At 40.4% G+C, this 19,596-nt stretch overlaps 1 protein-coding gene across 1 annotated transcript in view; it reads left to right on the top strand.

Moving 5' to 3' along the window:
• ino80 (INO80 complex ATPase subunit) overlaps nucleotides 1–18,120 on the top strand; it is a 42,852-nt gene extending 24,732 nt beyond the window's left edge. The window contains 10 exon segments of the mRNA XM_034150500.1: nucleotides 3,548–3,675; nucleotides 8,753–8,847; nucleotides 9,526–9,598; nucleotides 11,535–11,693; nucleotides 12,300–12,402; nucleotides 12,487–12,575; nucleotides 13,155–13,313; nucleotides 13,679–13,850; nucleotides 15,647–15,862; nucleotides 16,630–18,120. Coding sequence (XP_034006391.1) covers nucleotides 3,548–3,675; nucleotides 8,753–8,847; nucleotides 9,526–9,598; nucleotides 11,535–11,693; nucleotides 12,300–12,402; nucleotides 12,487–12,575; nucleotides 13,155–13,313; nucleotides 13,679–13,850; nucleotides 15,647–15,862; nucleotides 16,630–16,853 — 1,418 coding nt within the window. The 3' untranslated portion in view covers nucleotides 16,854–18,120.
• The last annotated feature ends 1,476 nt before the right edge of the window (nucleotides 18,121–19,596 follow it).

Below are 19,596 nucleotides of genomic sequence, written 5' to 3'. Positions count from 1 at the left end.
TCTTGTCTTGGTCATGGAAGAAAAGGTCTTTGACTATCAAATGTCGTAATCGTTTTCGCAAAAAAACAAAACACTACTACGTAACAAATGTTGACTGAATTTCATATAAACTAAGGTCATTTTATTTAAATCGCCACACGAGTTAGACATATAGACATATCCATGTTAATCCTTCTAAGCTCTCCGTAATTCATGCTACATGCTTAATGCTTCCTGTTTGCTCACATTTATGACCAATGGTCATGCATTTCTCTGCGGCCACATTTAGCTTATACTGTAAGCCATAAGTGTTATGTTGGAATGAGACAGACCACCAAAGCTCTCCCTAAAACCCAATTATTAATTTTCTTGGCTTCACTTTATAGGTAATGGCAGCGATATTTAGAAATAGGGATTTTCGGTATGATGCTCTAAATGATTTTGAACTCGGCCACCTCATTCTCTGTAAGCCACATCGCCGGCCTTTAGGGAGTGTGGATAGTCTCAGAGCAGCAGTCAGTTTTCAAAAAGGCCTCGTCAGTACTGTTGGATTTCCTGCTTCCCTTTGGCAATGTAGCATCTTTCTGCCAATCATTTCTCGGTCAGCTAAATGCCACCGACTTTCAAATATGTTCAGATCAGATAGTGCCCTCAGCTAGTACACAAAGATCAAAATGTAAGAATATCAACCGTGTAGTCAAATATCAGAAGGTGGCTGTCTTAAGGAGCTCTACTATTAGGGGTCTCCTTCATAATCCCGGAGCAAACAAAAGGATTACCCTGACTGACATGCCTCTTCGTACAGAAATAATAGTATTTAAGTGCTTAATATGGGATTTTCGGATTTACAATTTACGCCCTTCAAGAATCAGATTAAATACTCACAACATTTTGTCCTCTTTGGCCACATAAATCCTCCGATAGGGGCTTTAACATGCTTCAAACGTGACATTGGAGTCTAGAAGCTTAAATGTAATCTGCTAAACAGAAACAGATTGGCGGCAGTGGTTGAGCAATATCGCCTTATAGAGCATTGCCAAATGTTGGTTTGTATCTGGTTGGTGGGCAGCGTGGCCCCCGCAGCCCTGGTTGGTGCCCTTGACTGAGCAGCAGCGGTGGTTATACTGGCACCTGCGGTAAGAAGGGCCACATCTGATCTTAACCACGACATCACCACCGCCGCCACCGTGCTAATACAGCCTCACTGTAGCCGGAGCCACCACAGACCCCTTTTACTTTCTGTCTGGAACTTTTTCCACATGTCTCACGCTTGCTTCCTTTTTACTTTTCAATTCTTCCACTTTCTTGACGCCAAGGCCGATTATAGGCCTTTGATGGCAGGATGCAGAGTTTGTGTATCTCAGGGATTGCGGTGCGCTGGTCTCTTGGTACATACCGAATTGAGCCACAGCAATGTCAAACAACTGCCTACCTTACAGTACGTCGTAAGTTATGTTGGGTCCGCCTTAGATTTTGTATATTGTCCCTTGCTATTACAGTGTTATGAGTATGTGTTATTATCCTACTATGCCCTCTTTACTGTCTTTTTCTCTATGTTTGAGTCCAAATGTAGTTATTTTACATTCTCGGAGAATGTTAACAAGGAATGCCAACAATAGTAAAACGCTTATTCACTATGCCCGCAATACACCAGCTGTCTGGAGCAAAAAACCAACAAAGTGAAATAAAAGACATAAATAAAACTGATTCAGACCTCACTCTGTCAGCACATGGGAGCTCTACGACTGTGACCAAACAGGCTGAATGTGTTTGACATTCTGGCACCACTCCACAGTGACCTGTAGGTGAGCTTTCCAATACCTCCCCAGAGTGTTTCCGCTGTTCATCTGTTCTATTAGTTCCTCTTTAACACCTCTACAGGGCCTGACCTTTTTCAGGGGGCTATACCAAAGGGTCACGGGTCAGGGTTCAGCCGGAGTATGCATTAGCATAGAATGCTACTGGTTGAAAAGGGAGAAAGATTCAGTCCCTGAGTTTTGTTGGATCATCCAGAATACTTAGTGCTTTTGATTGTCTTCAAGCAATAATTACATATCTAGGTTTAGCAGATACTGTGGCCAGGTAGTCGTGATTTGCATGCTGTTCACGTTTTCTGGCCATGTTTTGTGGGTTAATAGAACGTGATTTGAACACAGTTGGTTGCCTTACTTTGGCAAAGCAAGAAAATAAGGTGGGGATATATTTATAAGTCCAGGTTTTCACATTACAAAAGGGCTAAGGAACAAGTGTCCCAATTTGAGCGCAATATGGCCGAGCCCTATGCTCCCATAGGGACTCTCTTGTAACCCCGGCCCCGACCCTGTCACCCGACCCTGGACCTGGCTTTAGGTTTTTCGTGCTCAGGGTCAGGACCTCTGTTCAAACACCATAGTGTGCCTGTCGCCCTGGTCGATGGCAGCCCAGGCCCTTTTCCCATTGTGCCATTGTACCAGATGACGTTAATTCCTCATCAGCTGGACATGAAGGGAACCACTTGAACAGCAGACCCAGGGTCAGATTGCTTCCCATTTGAGAGCCAAAGAGCACCTAATGCGATGGTGGCAGTAATGTGACCAAGACCAACCGCCGGGCCTATTTGCTCTTCTTTTGTGCCATTGTTTGAAATGGAGTGTAAATCACGCTTTTCCTCGCAATTTCTCTTTCTTTCTTGTTCTCTCTCCATCGCTCTTGTTCATTCTCACTCTGCGCTCTCATCAGCAGTCCAGTCAATAAGGGCCCATGCTTTATTTAAACAATCGGCAATCAGGGACAGATTTAGCAGGATTGATCCAGGGTTGATCCGCTCCAGTGAAAGGGTCTTTATGCTAGAGAATACAGTCTTAACGAAGACTTGTATTGATTAGGGAAGAGTTCATAATCTCTGCATTAATTGGGCAAGGCTGTTCCGTATTCTGCCATGTTGACATACTAAATATTTGCAATGTGGGGAAAGGTTGTCTTGAAAAGCTTTGATTGCTGATTTCTTTACATAAAAAAGTCCATTATGGTTATATAAAGAGTGCTGCAGGAATGAGTCCTAAAACATGGAAATTAGTGATAATTTTTGCATTTGGGTTTTTTTGACGGTTTTTGGTTCTATGGCATAATATACATCGAGAAATATCCCGCTCTAGAATTTTGAAGCTTTTATTTTAATAACAAATACACACTAGAAACTAATCTCCCTTAAGCTAAGTAGTGTTGAAGTGATGTGACCATGGTGTAGTTTGTTTATAGCTGTTAAAACGTTAACTCTTTGTCTTCTGGCGAATGCATTTACGCTTTAAAACCCTTTGAAATGGTGTTCATTTGTGAAGATTATTTAGCTGAACAAAACATGTAAGTATCATAAACGTTTGTTTTCCACTGATCTTATTTTCTGCTATAATCCTAAATCCTTCGGAAAAATCGTATTGACTTTTAGTTAAGGGAACCAGTGCGATGCTACATTTTGTGCTACAAAAAAAGTGTCATTTTACTCTTTGTCTGTCTGCATAAAATGGTTAGCATGAGTTTCTCGCTATCCAGGTAGTTTTGATCCTCACCTCTCTGACTCTCCCTCTTTTAGATAAGGAGAGCCTGATCACGGACAGTGGCAAGCTGCACACCTTGGATATCCTGTTGAGTCGGCTAAAGATCCAGGGACACAGAGTCCTCATCTACTCCCAAATGACCCGCATGATAGACCTGCTGGAGGTATAAACATACACGCATGCACACACACACACACACACACACACACACACACACACACATACACACACACACACACACACACACACACACACACACACACACACACACACACACACACACACACACACACAACCCTGGACAGTCATTGTGACATATTCTCTTAAAGCTTTGCTCTGCTGAAATGAATGATTAATTAAATAGTCAATTTAATTAAAGTACACAGTGATACACAGTACACAGACTCCCACAAAAAATCTAGAATTATTTGCAAAAAGGGGATAGATGCATTAATTCATTACTTTTCATTTAGCTGACACATTTATCCAAAGCAAATCCAAACCTTTAAGTGCCACGAACAGAAATGATAAGGGTTTTAATATGTCGTTTGCATATATCTGTGATTCTCGAAGCCAGTTGTTGGAACTGGTCGGCTTCCACTGGCGAGGTATTGAACTCCAGTACCTCTAATCATCCTTCCTGTCCCTCGTTAGTGCTCTGATTAGACGGCTCATTAACAGGTCAGGGCTAATTATCAGGGTCTCATCTGTAGGGGAGGCAGCCAGATGGGAGGGATGACTGGAAGGAGCGAGGAGAGAGGCGAGGTGGAGGGGAGAGGGGGAGATGGGAGTGGCAAGGGGCCTTGGGGTTAGAAAATCTGCAAAGACAACGGTAGATGAGGATGAAGAGGGGGAGAGGAGATGGGAACAAATGAGGGAAGATCAACACCAATGAGAAATAGTAGTGTGATTATTTCTTTAAGTCCCTTTAGACAACAATGATGAACAAAACCACTTCATGAAACACGGAAAAGTGGCTTTGTGTTTAAGCTTTTGAAAGTGAGAAGCAATCAGGTTGAAGGTCCCACAGAAAAAACAACAGCGAAAAGCCATTCTGCCCGTAGTCATGTGTCAACAGCCCCGGTACGTACCCTATTGTTGCCTCCTTATTTGTTAGAAACATCGCTATGGAGCCAAAAGCTTCTGGCATGATGTCATTGGGAATTCCTTCCCTGTTCACACGGTGCACTGCCGTTTCCACGGCCAAATCTTTTGATGGTCGATGGACCCAGCCCAAGTGGTTAAGAACCGTCTTCCTGTGTGTCTGGAAAACAGTGTGTGTGCTAGGCCGTAAGAAAACTGCAACGGTGAGAGTGGATAATGAAGGCTAGTTAAATACTGTGTTTACCCGTTCAGCCATTGTCCAAAAACGTTTTGCCAGTAGTGTACTTGTTAAAGTCTTTTTTTAGCTTGAAATTACAAGGTATTGCTCCTTTTCTTCTTTAGGAGTAGTTAAAAATAATCATATTAAGTGAATAGTTGGCGTCAAGATTTATAATGTAATATATACATGTACATGAATATACCTGTAGAATCCTGTCACGATAATTATGTTATCTACTTATCGATATATGGACATGACATTGATCAGTTTTATTTTTTATTTATGATTTTTTCTATGAATTCCAACACCCTCGAATATTCTTCAAATGAAAAATGTATTGCATTTTTTTTTTTTCATATTTTAAAGGGTGTACTTTTGGGGGGGGGGGATTATTTAATTAACTACAGTGGTCTTAAAATGACAAAAATATTGTCTACAATTGTATATAATTTTTTCCAACTTGCTATTATTTTCTGGGACAACAAATTATCCTAGTAGTTATTGTGAGAGACCAATCAGATATAACATTTAATCACATTTGTATATGATGCCTAGAGTTTTTGTCATGGTGACTGCCAGTGAGATGGACCAATCAAGTGTTAGTAATTGAGCATGATGGTGGCGTTCTGCTTGAATGATACGGTTAATCTTCTTCCTGCCCCAAAGAGCTCTGTTAAAGTGCCTTTTTTACGGTCTAAGTGACCTCATACAGTAATGGGAGGCTGTGACAGCATCTCCTCTACTAATGGACTAAAGAGATCCTCAAATGAAATCATGTATTCCCCAAATCTTGCTTCAGTTTTCCTACATCGTATTATCTGTATCATCAGTCGGGGATGAAAACTCTGCAGATGGAGTTGATTTCCTGAACATGGGACTGTGACTAAGGGAAAGAGTGAAGGAGAGGCTGATGCTAATCTCTGTCATTAGCCTCATTGTTGTCGTCGCCAGTCGGCTGCCCGGTTCTTCTGGTGACATCACAGAGTTGGGTGATGGATCGTTGAGATCCGGGTGGCCAGAATCTGGCAGCAGCCGATAGTGGAGCAGAACCGCAAAGTCACTGCCCTCCTGCTTGAGTGGTGTGTCTGTGGCTGCTTAGACGGCTCTTTACTGTACTGCAAGTCGGCGGTTCAGATTACAGTGCTGGCGGGAATGCCCACAATGACGAGGGTATTACAGCCAAAAAAGTCAGCCGCAGATTCTTCTTTATAAAGTGGGATACAGTAACCCATTACGCAATACAAAGCATGGCTGAAAATTGTGATTATTTATAATACATACCGACTATTTTTATTAAATATTTCTGCTACACTGGGATTGTTAATACGATAGAAAAAAACTCTAACTTGTGATGAATGAAGAGTCTGAATAAGGGATCATGGGTAGTGCAGTTTTTTTATTGTGAACGTTAACTTTGAGGCTCTGGATGGATGGTGTTGCAGATTGTCTTCATGGTCCATGTTTATGTGGCCACTTACTGATATTAAATCATTTTAAAGAGTACTCAACCATTTTAACATTGCACCCCTCTAACATTGTCGGGCTCATGATGTACACTGTAAAAGAAAAAATATCAAATTAGATGTGGCACAACGAGAGATATCGTAAAAAAAACACATTGCCCACAATGCAAACAGGCAGCCTAAAGTTTACTCCTAGATTTGTGTGTGTTAAGGTTGTAGTATCTTACGTAGCCATCAGCCTAAGCTAAGATGAGGTCGGCTCACGTCTTTCAAACTCAACCACCCCCCCCCCTTTCCCCCCCCTAAATTGTAGTCTCAACTAACGCTGACTCAAGTGACATCACTTGCGAGAATGATCAGACTTTGCGCAGCTCTATTGGGAGTTAAAAATGCTGTTTTAATAGAAATGTTTCCACATATAACTCAGATGTGTAAAATCTTAGGAGTCTTTTAATTTAATTGTAGGTTAATGTTATCCATTTTGATAGTTTTCCAGTGCTCGGATGGTAGAATATGTACTGGATGTGTCATGGCATTTAAATACGTTTTCACAAACTGGTTAGAATTGCAATTCATCCCTTATAAAGATCTTTTGTTATTATAAAATGTTGGCAATCTACAGTGTTCGCTGGCAAAACTGTATTGAAAGTGCCCCTCCTACGTGTTCTTTTTCTTTTTAAATACTTTTTTTATGTGTTGTCGGGCTGGGAACAGACTGTGACCGTGCACACTGTGTTCCCAACCTCGGAACAGCAATAAATTCACACTGTGTTTCTCGACTTTGGGGACTCATTAATGTTTAGGAAGTTGAGAACAACCTGGCTGCCACTCTTTTCTTTTTTCAAGGGAAGGTTTTAATGCACACCCAAGTTCCAACGATGAAGGTTTAAACTAAAAATGCATTTTGACACTCTAACATAAGCCAGGAAAGAGGAAATGTCCGTGTGCTTTTTTTAAACAAAAGCCACTCTCCTAGCATTCATCATTTCAAGTTTGTTGTTGTTGTCAAAAACCACCGCCATAAAGATTCTGTTTAATTAAATGTGCTTTGTAATAAGCTGCTGACAGTTTGTTGAACAAGATTAACATTTCATCCAGTTAAAGGTTGAACTGATTTATAACATTTGCAAGCATTACAAAATCAGTGAAAAACTGCAGAAATAAAGCCTTGTCGCTTCTGATTAGCACCAACCTAAACAAAAATAGAGGAGAAAATTGCCAGCTGTTGAAGGTATAGATTTCAGTGGGACACCGGGACTCCACAAGCTTTAAATCATGGCAGCTGAAGCTAGCAGAGAATGTTAAATACTATGTTTAAATCTGAGAGGTGATGTATTTCTGAAATTGTCTGACTATTTAGACCATTTTTGAGATTAGGAAAGGCTGAGAAAGTCTGCAAGAGCAACAATATCTGCAACATCCTGCTGGCAAGCCATCAACTCAACAAGGTTAGCAGCATTATGTGTAGCGCCGTGCTAATGGTCCCTAATGTAGTGTTCACTGGGAGCAGATGGGGCTGATGGGAACAGAGCCAGACACAGGGGAAGAGGAGGGCAGGGCCTGGCGGGACGGAGGCCCCCGAGTGTCACAGAAAACATCGTGTCAAATCATTGATATCAGTGTTAATGGTCGCGAGAGGTGACTCCTGATGTGTGCCAGTGATTGTGAGGGCGCTGACATGTTTGAGTGAAGAGGTCACCGGTTCAGGGCCGCGCTTAAAGAGAGATCAACATGTCACCTCATCACTGCTGTTGCACTCAAGAACCCCTCCCATCACACAAACACACTTAGCTTGGCCGACTTTTGGGGGGAATAGAATATCAAATTCTGGCCTTTTACAGTGTCTCCTTAGGCACGGATTTAGGTTTCAAACCCAACAGATATGCATTCGAAATGTGGGATTTTAGAAATTTGGACGCAAATTTCGCTTTGGACAGACATTCTTACTTTAAAGATTAGTATTTCTTGATCCATGAAACTGAATAAGTACAGCTTCAGGGCTGATCTGTTCCTCAGAGGAAGTAGCGGTGCATTTTTAAGAACTTTGGAAAAACAGTTTGAGAGTCTAGTTCCTTCAGGTTTGGACGACAAGAGTTTCAAAATACGTAGTAAAGGTGATCCAGGAATATTAAGTTACATACATAGGAGTGGATCGAGTTATTTGATTAAAGTCGTTTCAAAGTAAGGTATTCACTGATCGCATGTGACAACTTTGCTATAGCCAAGGTTTTCTAATATTTGACTATCTGGATCTCAACTGGGACTGTACTACGCCGAGTTCTGGCACATATAAGAGAAATGCAGGGCTACACAAGAAAGGATAAAAAAGAAAAGGTAGCTACTGTTAAATTGTTTTATAGCTGTGTGATGTTTGCCAGCACCCGTCACTCCCTCAGACAATAGCACATCATTTTGTTCTTGGTTTTCCTAATTATAATGTCCCATTTCTCCAGGAATACATGGTCTATCGTAAGCACATCTACATGCGCCTCGACGGATCCTCCAAGATCTCAGAGCGCAGAGACATGGTGGCGGACTTCCAGAGCCGGTGGGTAAAGATACGATCTACTGTGTGTGTGTGTGTGTGTGTGTGTGTGTGTGTGTGTGTGTGTGTGTGTGTGTGTGTGTGTGTGTGTGTGTGTGTGTGTGTGTGTGTGTGTGTGTGTGTGTGTGTGTGTGTGTGTGTGTGTGTGTGTGTGTGTGTGTGTGTGTGTGTGTGTGTGTGTGTGTGTGTGTGTGTGTGTGTGTGTGTGTGTGTGTGTGTGTGTGTGTGTGTGTGTGTGTGTGTGTGTGTGTGTGTGTGTGTGTGTGTGTGTGTGTGTGTGTGTGTGTGTGTGATTGAATGAAACCAAACACTCACTTTTTTTTACCACTGACTGTAAATCCGACTTTCCGTTTATTGCAGCAATCAGTGAACAGTTTAATCTTACATGTGTATGTCCAAATATGCGTATATTTCCATGCTCTGGTTTACATTAATGTACAGCTTGGAGCCGCCAGTGGTACTCTGGCTATTGTTTGGGGGGGGGGGGGGGTTATTGAAGCAGCTTAATGCTAGGGCACATGTTTTATTTCAGTTCTGCTGCCAGACTTAAATCGGTGTGGACAGTTCTGGTTCTAACTTAGTTTGTAACTCAATTTTGTGCCATGATACTTTTTAAGGTATGGACTAGTACTGTTGTAATCGATATAATTTCATTTTGTGTGACTTCCTCCCTCTCTGCAGGACGGACATCTTTGTGTTTCTGCTGAGTACGAGGGCTGGAGGGCTCGGCATCAACCTGACTGCTGCTGACACTGTGAGTATTCAACACATAAAAAAACTTCACTGACAAAATATAAAAGCTTAAACAGCAATTTACATTTCTTAAATGCATCAAATATACACAGTACATTTTCAGAAAACGTAGTTTGGGAAGACCTCTGTGACCTCGTGGTCTAGATATTTTTTATCTGGCTAATTAGTGCATTTGTTTTGGAAGTGTTCCAGACGAACGCTTTATTTTAAACACTATCTTTTCTCTCCTGAACACGATTGTTTGCAGAATGCATAGCAATGAGGTAATGCATCTAATTGCGACTATGAAAGATTAATACTGTTATATGATAATGGTGAAACACGGTATACCTGGATTAACAACTCATTGTATACTCTATATAACACACTAATATTGCCATATCTGATTTACTGTGTGGAGATTTGGGGAAACACGTACAAAACCAACCTACAGCCGTTATGCACATTACAAAAAAGGGCTATAAGAGTTATCAATAATGTTGGATATCTTGAACACACTAATGTATTATTTTTGAAGTCACACATATTGAAGTTCACTGATCTGGTTAAATTTAAAACGGCACAAATCATGTACAGAGCAAGACATAATCTACTTCCTAGGAAATTAAAAACATTGTTCATAGACCGAGAGGGTGGGTATCATTTGAGAGGAAATCTATATTTTAAACAACTCAAGGTCAGAACAACTCTGAGAAGTATGAGTATAACAATCTGTGGGGTGATTTTATGGAATGGTTTGGAGCAGGAGTTAAAACAAAGCACAAGCATAATTCAGTTTAAAAGGATGTACAGAAACACTTTTTTGGAAAACTATGAGAATGAAGAGAGGTGATTGAAGATGAGAAATTATTGTATATGTATGTATAACATTTTGTAAATGTAAGTAGGAATAACTTGCACAATGACTTAAAGGACAATCATTGATCAAGTAAGGGGTGGGAATTAATAAGCATTTGCTTCCTCCTACTCCCTTTCGGACACATATGATTTATTTTTTTTATTTTTTTTATTATTATTAATATGAAGATTTTTTGTTGTTGAATATATAAATATTATCGTGAATGTGGATAAATACTGTATTTTAACAATACGGTATTCTGTTTTTTCACATTTGTTATTTTTTATTTGTTATTTTTAATCTGTTCGAAATAAAGATTGAAATGAAAATGAAATGAAATGAAAGTTACCAATTTACATTCATATTTTCACATCTCAATATATTTTAATAAATAAAATGGTCACATTACACACCAGACCAGGAGAAGGGATGCATGCTCCATTATGAATGCTTTCTATCAGTTGAACAACCGACCCAGCTTGACTCTCTTGTTTACCCCAAGGTTTCATCACTTTCCCTTTTTTTTTGTGGTTCTTTGGTCAATTAATTTATTCTCTTCTTTACGCATTGGGCCCCAGTATGAGCAATAATCACAAAATATAGCTTGGACATGTTTAATTCTCTATAAAAAATGTCCTGCTTTCTTTTGAACTGGCTATCTTACAACTCACTGCGATTATTTTGTTTAGTTTGTCTGCTTATACCGGGAATTAGACACAGGTACCTAGCCATAACCATTGCTATGGAGGTCATATAGAGGCATCAGTTTTAATTTAAGAACATTTTATAATCAAACTTTCTGTAGGAACTTTGATAAGATGTTGATGTAATGACAATGTGTGCATTGAAGATGGCGGATCACTCATATATGATAGTCTCTGTTTTTATCAATCTGAGCATAATCTCCCTCTATGTCCCTGAAGCCCTGTTCGAGTGGGATTAGCATCTGTCATGTGAAAGGAAGGGTCATATCCCTGTAATTACTGTCAGGAGTTCAAGAGAAAGCATTGTGTTGAGCTATTATCACACATATTGAACCGTGTGGTAAACAATAACAAAAACAGCAGAAAAGTGAAGCCTTTTTTATGTTTTCTTTCAGGTTATCTTCTACGACAGTGACTGGAACCCCACGGTGGACCAGCAGGCCATGGACCGAGCCCACAGGCTGGGGCAGACCAAGCAGGTGACCGTCTACCGCCTGATCTGTCAAGGGTCCATCGAGGAGAGGATCCTGCAGCGGGCCAAGGAGAAGAGCGAGGTCAGAAACACAAGTGATCATTCATCCAACGCACAGAATATGATGACGGTTGCAATTTGAGAGTTTGAACCCTCTGAACAGTTTATTCCTTATTCTGGCCTTGTTTATTTACTGCAATACAAATATATTAAACCTCTACGGAAACAGCATGACCATGGCTAGAGGCAGAGGAAAATTACAAACAATATTTTGTGCAGTGTCAGATTTTTTAAATGCCGTAAATTCATATAAAATACAAATACATTTTTTTATATCTTTGATAATTTATTAACAATCCATTTTTACCTGCAAAATGTCAAATGAGACATGTCAAATATAAGGATTTTTATGAAACATCACCATTTCAGAGCTTAGATTTTGGTCATGTTTGCTGATGGAAGCACCCGTCACACATGATATTACCAAATCCAATGATTATGTTAGTGTTTACCGTGTCTGGCTATGATAAATTGAGTCTTTTTTTCGTGATGTATTTTTTTTTTTTTAAACTGCATTTCCAACCTGCTGAGTCGTTTTGGAGTTAAAAAATTAAAAAACACATAAATCATACTGCAGTTACGATTGAATTACAGAGTTTATTAATAGATAATTTCTTTATGTACTAAGATCCAAAGGGTGGTGATCTCAGGAGGAAACTTCAAACCCGACACACTGAAACCCAAAGAGGTGGTCAGCCTGCTGCTGGACGACGACGAGCTGGAGAAGAAACGTGAGGCATCTTTTTCTTGATTGGCCGTTTTCTTTGGACAAAAGCTAACGTCACAACTAATATACATGGTGTCTTCTCCTGCAGTGCGTCAGAGACAGGATGAGAAGAAGCAGCTGGAGGAGTGCAGCAAGGTGAAAGAGCGCAAGAGGAAGCGGGAGAAGTACGCTGAGAAGGTACAGTTCAACGCGACCAGCAGGAGCCTCAGCGGTGGTAGAACGAAGAGACAGGATGTGTCAAATAAAAAGAAAGGATAGAACAAATGTGGAATGTAAAATGTAAAAAAGGATGGCTTATTGGAGGGAGAGAAGGATCGTTTTTATCATATAATTCAAGGTTTAGTTATTTTAAACAAAAAGTCTGTGTTTTGGGGTATTTTAGTCTTATCAAGTACATTTTTTTGAATATTTTTAGTCAATGAAAACATGACATTTTCATCTTTTTCAATCATGACATTATGTGAAACCTTTAAATTAATCTAGCCAAAAATATGTAAATCTATACAAAATATGAACAAAAAATAAACAAACTTTTGCACTTTTGTCAACAATGTTGCATGTTTATACGTCAGAGTTTTATGACATTACATTACATGGAAATCTGGCCTGAATTAGTTGAGTTATCTCGCTTTGGAATAAATGATTTGACTGACCAGCCGGATACTAAAGGATGTGAGATTTAGTTACGACAAGAAAAAAGGAGGGGTTGTAAAATCTAGCAGATGCTAACCTGGCCTCTCGTCTGCTCTTAACCAGCATAAGAAGAACGAGGAGACGGAGAACAAGAAGAAGAAGGAGGTGAACCTGGTCATCTCTCACGCTCACTCTGCAGACAACTCCAACCTCTCTGCTGACGGAGACGACTCCTTCATCAGCATGGACATGGACTCAGCCATGCCCAGTCCTTTTAGTGAGGTGAGGAAGTCCGGTCGGAAACATACAAGGGAGTGAGTGAATGTCTTGTTATGAAAGTGAAGGAATGGGAAGAGAACAAAAATGCAGAGGATAGTGATGGCTTCTCCATTAGGATCCAAAACTGTCTCCTCTTAATGTGGTTTGGTTATTAATTATTCATTCCTTTCTATCCTCTTATCTGCTCTATATCCTCTATTCTGCTTTGCTTCCTTGCTCTATTCTTCCTTACTTCCTTCCTTATCCTTCCTATTCCTTGCGTCGTTCCTCTTATTGTCTCCTTTGCCGTACGGCCCGGTTCCCTTACTTCCCGCGGTGTTGACCCCCAGCCTGTGTGTGTGTCTGTGTTGGCTCCTCTTCCCGGACAGATCTCCCTGAGCAGCGAGCTCCAGCCCGGCTCGTTGCCCCCGGACGCCGACGCCGACGAGAGCAGCAGCGACATGCTGGTCATCGTGGACGATCCGGTGTCCTCGGCGCACCAGTCCCGCGCCACAAACTCCCCCTCCTCAGTGTCCGGATCGGCCTCCGACAACATGAATGGTGAGGGAACCAGTCCAAGTTGGCCGAGTTTGACTTTGATGTCTAAGGGAGTGGAACAGTTCACTGTTCACCGCTTGTGCCTTATTTTAGGAGCTACCAGAATAATTGGAAATGTGATACTGGCTTGTCAGTGACACAAGAAATACACTTTGGTAAGATTAGGGTTAGTACTTGAAATTCAATGTGGTGTTCAGATTTCAAGATTGCATAAGATAAATGACTATCTTACTGCATTAGATCTTCATACGAAGAAATAAAATAAGCCTAATTGCTTTTGTGAATTAAAACAGCTGGACTGTGCTTGAAAGGGGCCTGAATTTGACTTGAGTAAGGGTGTAGGAACTCTGTCAAGACCTTATTTTACTTTGCCAGCTTGTTTCTGTAAAATGTATATGAAATCTTCGTACCGTGCCTTGTGGAGCTCCAACCGTAAAACGCTTTTTGGTATGTCCTATTGTGTAATTGCTGTTTAATTATACAATTCAATTATATTAGAAGAGGAAGAAGAAGAATTGGGAGGGATGAAACCCTCTTTAATGGTCACACATGCAGAGCACACAGCACACAAAGAGACATTTGTTCTCTGCTTTTAACCCATCCTAGTACCAGGAGTCTAGTACTAGGAGCAGTGGGCAGCTATTGTGAGGTAATCAATGAATACTCACATTTAACATTTGCTAAGACAATTGTCACATTTACATTGCAGTGGAAATTAACTAAGTACAGTTAATCAAGTACTTTGAATACTTAAATACATCCACTTTTTCACCACTAAATTTCAAATGGTAATTTACTTTTAGCTCAACTACTTTTATTTTATTTTCTTGTTTAGGTTCAGGGGACTCATTTTACTTCAATTTTTTTTACAACGCACACTGTCCAAATGTTTATATTGGATGGTTTCCTCATTTCAGATAGTGTTGCTACATAAACTCTGTCCTTCTCAAAACCATAGCATAACCTTGGTGTTATCTTGTTATTATGTTAGAAGTATGTTAGAAAAGCAGATCTGGGTGTGACTTACATGAAGGTCATTGCAGTATACACAAGTCCTGCTGGTCCATTTCAATCAGGATTCGTGTTTATATAGGCCTCCATCCACTGAGCAAGTAGCCTGTTACCTCATACGTATTATGTAGCTGATTATCGAGAATTATGAGGGTTTTATTTTGCCCTGGTTGCAATGTTTTAGTATGTTCCGTACTGTGGGATCTAGATCAACTGTGGTTTTTGCAGTATATCCCACTTTGGATGCACTGCAATAAAGTAATCCCTCCTAAATACATGCTGCTTCTTTGAAACCCAATTGGGAATTTTGCCGCCATACTAAGAGGCTTCTGTCAGAAAGATTATAGGAAAAAAAGTGTGAGTTTAATATTTGAACATTATGCAGGATTATTGAAAGAGTTGACATTGGACAGAAAGAGTAGGTGGAGAGAAAGAGGGGGAGAAGATTCCTTTAGGGATGAGGAACATTCCAGTGAGACAACCTGGCTGTAATTCTGCAAAGCCTATGGAAAATGAGAACAATATTCCACTTTTAGCTTGAGCCTGTACTTAGGGTAATGATGAGTAATGATTATTGTGTAGTTATACTGCGATGCTGCAGTAAAGCTATCATCTGAGTTTCCTTGAAAGATTGGGTTAATGCCAAATCAGACATTTCTCTCACACACTGCTGTGTTCTCGGAATGTGTTAAAGCCATTATGTATTCCAGGAACTTGTACAGCTTGCTTTGGAAAGGATGTGGATACAAATAATAATAGGAACATATTTTTCTGAATTTCGTCTTCAGGTGTGTCTGCCTCGGACGCGGTTAGTCCTGGCAGAGGCCGGTCTGGGCGGAGTCGGGGGCGGCCCAAAGGATCTGGAGGCGGGACTAAGTCTGGAGGGAAAGGACGCGGGCGCAAGTCGACAGCGGGCAGTGCGGCGGCCATGGCGGGGGCGATGGCCGGAGCAGCGGCTGCCTCTGCAGCAGCTTTTGCTGCGTACGGTTACAGTGTCTCTAAAGGTTGGTGAATAGCACACACGCTTTCGCACAAATATATTGAACAACTTAACCAAATCATTATTAAACAAGACAAGTTGGGGTCTATCCGTGAGATTAATTGACAGTGACAATCCGAAGGTGTAGTTGATTATCATGCATAAGGGCACAAATAATTTCCTGATAGTCTAAAATTGTTAAGTGTGTTGATATTTTTCTATATTACTTGCCAAAACAGGAAGCTGGGAGAATTACACAACCTACATTTTGATATAAGCTATTCAAAGAATTGCCAGATCTCAAATAAGAGCCAGGGGAATGGCTAAAATTAACAATTTAGGCCTTTTTTATTTCAAAATTCAGTATAAATGTTACTACATTTCAATAACCCAAATTACATTACACAAACAATCATATTTAACTAAAACAAAACATGCTAATATATAGCAATTTATATATATTGCAAAAGGTATGCTTGTGCACACCCTTGTGTACCTGTAAAAGAAAGGGCTGCAATACTTTTATTTTTAAAATTCTGGAGGAATTGTTTATTGAACATAATTTAAAAGTATGAGAACAAGCGGTCAAAATGTTTGATTTGTTGGGTTGCATTAACTGGGGTATAGAGGTTATTAAAATATGACTTGGCATATAAATAAACGTCTGGCTCTCTACCGCTAAGGTTTAAGGGTCGGGGCACTATTTGAGACGCATTATAACATATTTATTTTGGACACACTGCTAGTTTCTTTAGAGAGTAACAGGCGCATGTTGGTCCCTCCTCTCAGCAGGCCTCGCTGCGTCCAGCCCCCTGCAGCCTTCCCTGGGCCGGTCCGGTACCAGCCCCGCCTTCAACCCCAGCAGGAGCTCCTCTCCGCAGGCCAGAGGAGGGGCCTCCACCCCCAGCCCCAACAAACAGCTGGCCCCCAGCCACCAGCACCACAGCAGCAGCAGCAGCAGCAGCCACAGCGCAGTCAGGAAGGGCAAGGGTCCCGCTGGGCCTGGGACTCGATAGAAGCACTCGGACACTCATGAATGTGCCCTAACTGTCTCAGTATAACACACACACACAGAGATAACTGACCTACCCTCACTGTGATCCACACAGACGCCCTAAACTGAAACTGAGGCTCACTACGCGGAGGACCATGCTGTGTCTGCTAGCTTAAAAAAAACGTCTCCACACACACAAACAGACAAACACACGGATCATTTAAAGGTACAGTACCGACCAGCGTCCACATTTCTCGGTTCACTTTTATTTTAAAGAGTCCGGGTCAGTGGACAAAATCCGCCTAAAGTATTTTTGTTTGCATAGCGACAAGACCTCTTCCAAGTGGTTTTTGGGAAGACAGACTATACTTTTCCAGACACGACAGGAAACTCTTTTGATTTGCTAGCTGTGAACTAAAACCAACACATGTAGCGCAAAGGGCTTTGAAATGTTGGCTAAAGGAGCTTCTGTCAAAATGCACTGAGCCACGTCTTCCATTTTTCCGTGTTATTGACTCTCACACATGTACATTAGGTTATTTAATTGTTCTGTAGATATGCTCAGTGCTCAGACAGTAACGTGAACCCTACCTTACCAACCCACTCTTTACCAAACAGCTTTTCTACTAAAGCTACTATTTTTGTAAGAAAAGACGCGAGCACCCATACTGACATGGCAGGTCTTTAAGATTTTTGAAAAATATTTGTCCATAAAAGGTATTCCCTCACAGACGGAAATAAAAAAAAACATATATTTTTTGTCTGATGGGGAAATGAATGATGTAAAAAATTGTATTCCATAATGAGGGGTACTGGTTGATCCGGCAATGCTGCTAACAATAAATTTATGAATTCACTCAGAATATTTGGTTGTCTATATTTAAGTTATTTGAGCTATATTAAGAATGCGAAACGGGCTATTCACCTGTAAGACAGTGTAAATTGTACTGAAGCCATTTTTATTATTTTTCAGATATCGTTTTTCTTTGTGATGAGAAGTCTGTGGTTCTCTTTGACGTCATTGATGTTTTAGGAAAAAAAATATGTTTGCATCGGTGTCCTAAGTTGAGCACTACATCTGTTAGAGGTTTTGTTTGTTTTGTGTTTATAGTGTGATTAAAATATGATGTTCTATATTGATGTACATAATAATGAGAGCGACCTTTCCTCTGGCTTTCCCCTCATTTGCCTGTCTATTTTTATAGGTCATGTGTACATATGAAGAAAATGCGTCTGCCATTTTACTAACAGAAGGAGCCAACTGAAAATAAAAGAGTGCTAAATCAGCCGCTCTGCTTTTTTTATTTCATTATTTCATTATTTTTGTGCTTATATACTTGTATTGCTTATTGTCATTCAGAACCATAGTTTACCAGGGGGGGTTGTAAACTTCATGCTTCCAAAATGAGTTGAATTAAAATATTTAAATATGAAAAAAAGATGAATATTAAGTAACTACACTTTAGTGATTCTTCATACATTTGAACCAAAATAAAACTTTGGAAAATGGATTTTATCTACAACCTTGTAGTGTAAAGTGCATCTCTTGGCTTTTCCCGACTCTTCTGCATGCAATATGAGTAAAAGTTATATGAATTTATTTATATTCTCCAGGTTTTGTTACATATCCGGGGTTTGAATGTTGAAAGATGTTTTTTTAGTTGGGCGAACTGACCATTCAACAAACACTTAAGGGTCTGACCTTGAGTTTCGACCTGGATAAAGCGTATGGAAACAACCCAATCAAGGCAATGCATTTTTGGGTGAGGGGCTGCTGAGATTTGAAGTTGATGAGCGCAGCAGCAGCATGTTCTTCCTGCTGCACTCTGACATGACCACGGCACAGACCGTAAACACAGGACTTCCAGGTCTGGGCTCGTCCCCGGCCTCGGTTATATAAGCCTCTGAGGCTAGATAGACTCTCTGACTTGAAACACGTCCAAGGGACAAGCTGCTCCGGCCAACATTTGGGAGTGTACAATGTTTGTTTGTATGTGTGTGTACTGTTCCAAAAAACAGGTTTACAGAGTTATCTGGATTATAATGCTGCTAGAGGACATTCGGCAACCCAGTCATAAACAAGGACTGTAGCTGACTGTATCGCAGTAAAACGGCCTCTTGGAACAAGCCTCAGCCCTTGAGCGGTCGTCAAATGTAGCATATATGCTAATATAAAAATCCCTATTTGTAATATTCAGTATGTTGTTGGTGTTTCCCAACCTTTGAAGCTTCTGATCATTTAAAAATGAGGCCTCCATCACAGGTTTGACCTTAACATTTGTGATTTTCACTCCTAAAGGTGGTGTTTTCTTAGTAAGCCTTGAGAAAAAAAAGCAGACATTAAGTATTTTGTTATTCCCATAATCTTGTGCTTCTGGTTTGTTTTGTTTTATGAAATATATTTCTATTATTATCTTTATTTTCACTTTTTCAAATCCCATTTGATTTTGTTTGAGGGATTTTTACTCTGCAAAAACATAAGATTTGTGAAGACCCCATTCAGTTTATTTAAAAACATGGTTTGTTGGGAATGAGGGTCAACGCTAAAACAATTTATTGCACCGTAGTCCTCTTTTTCTTTAACCCTATCATCTAGCCATCACAACACATTAAGAGTTGGTCATGAATACAATCAATATAAAAGCTTTACTAGTGTTCCTTGGCTGTGAATCACATGCCAGGGTATACATCAACTGTGATACTGCCTGGGGATTCATGCATTTAGTTAGTCATAGTACCTTTAAGGCACAAACAACAAAACAGAG

This window comes from Trematomus bernacchii, unplaced genomic scaffold, assembly GCF_902827165.1.
Source record: "Trematomus bernacchii unplaced genomic scaffold, fTreBer1.1, whole genome shotgun sequence".
Classification (NCBI taxonomy): Eukaryota; Metazoa; Chordata; class Actinopteri; order Perciformes; family Nototheniidae; genus Trematomus; species Trematomus bernacchii.
Note: the sequence above shows the minus strand (reverse complement) of the source record. Positions and strands in the feature narration are given on the sequence as shown.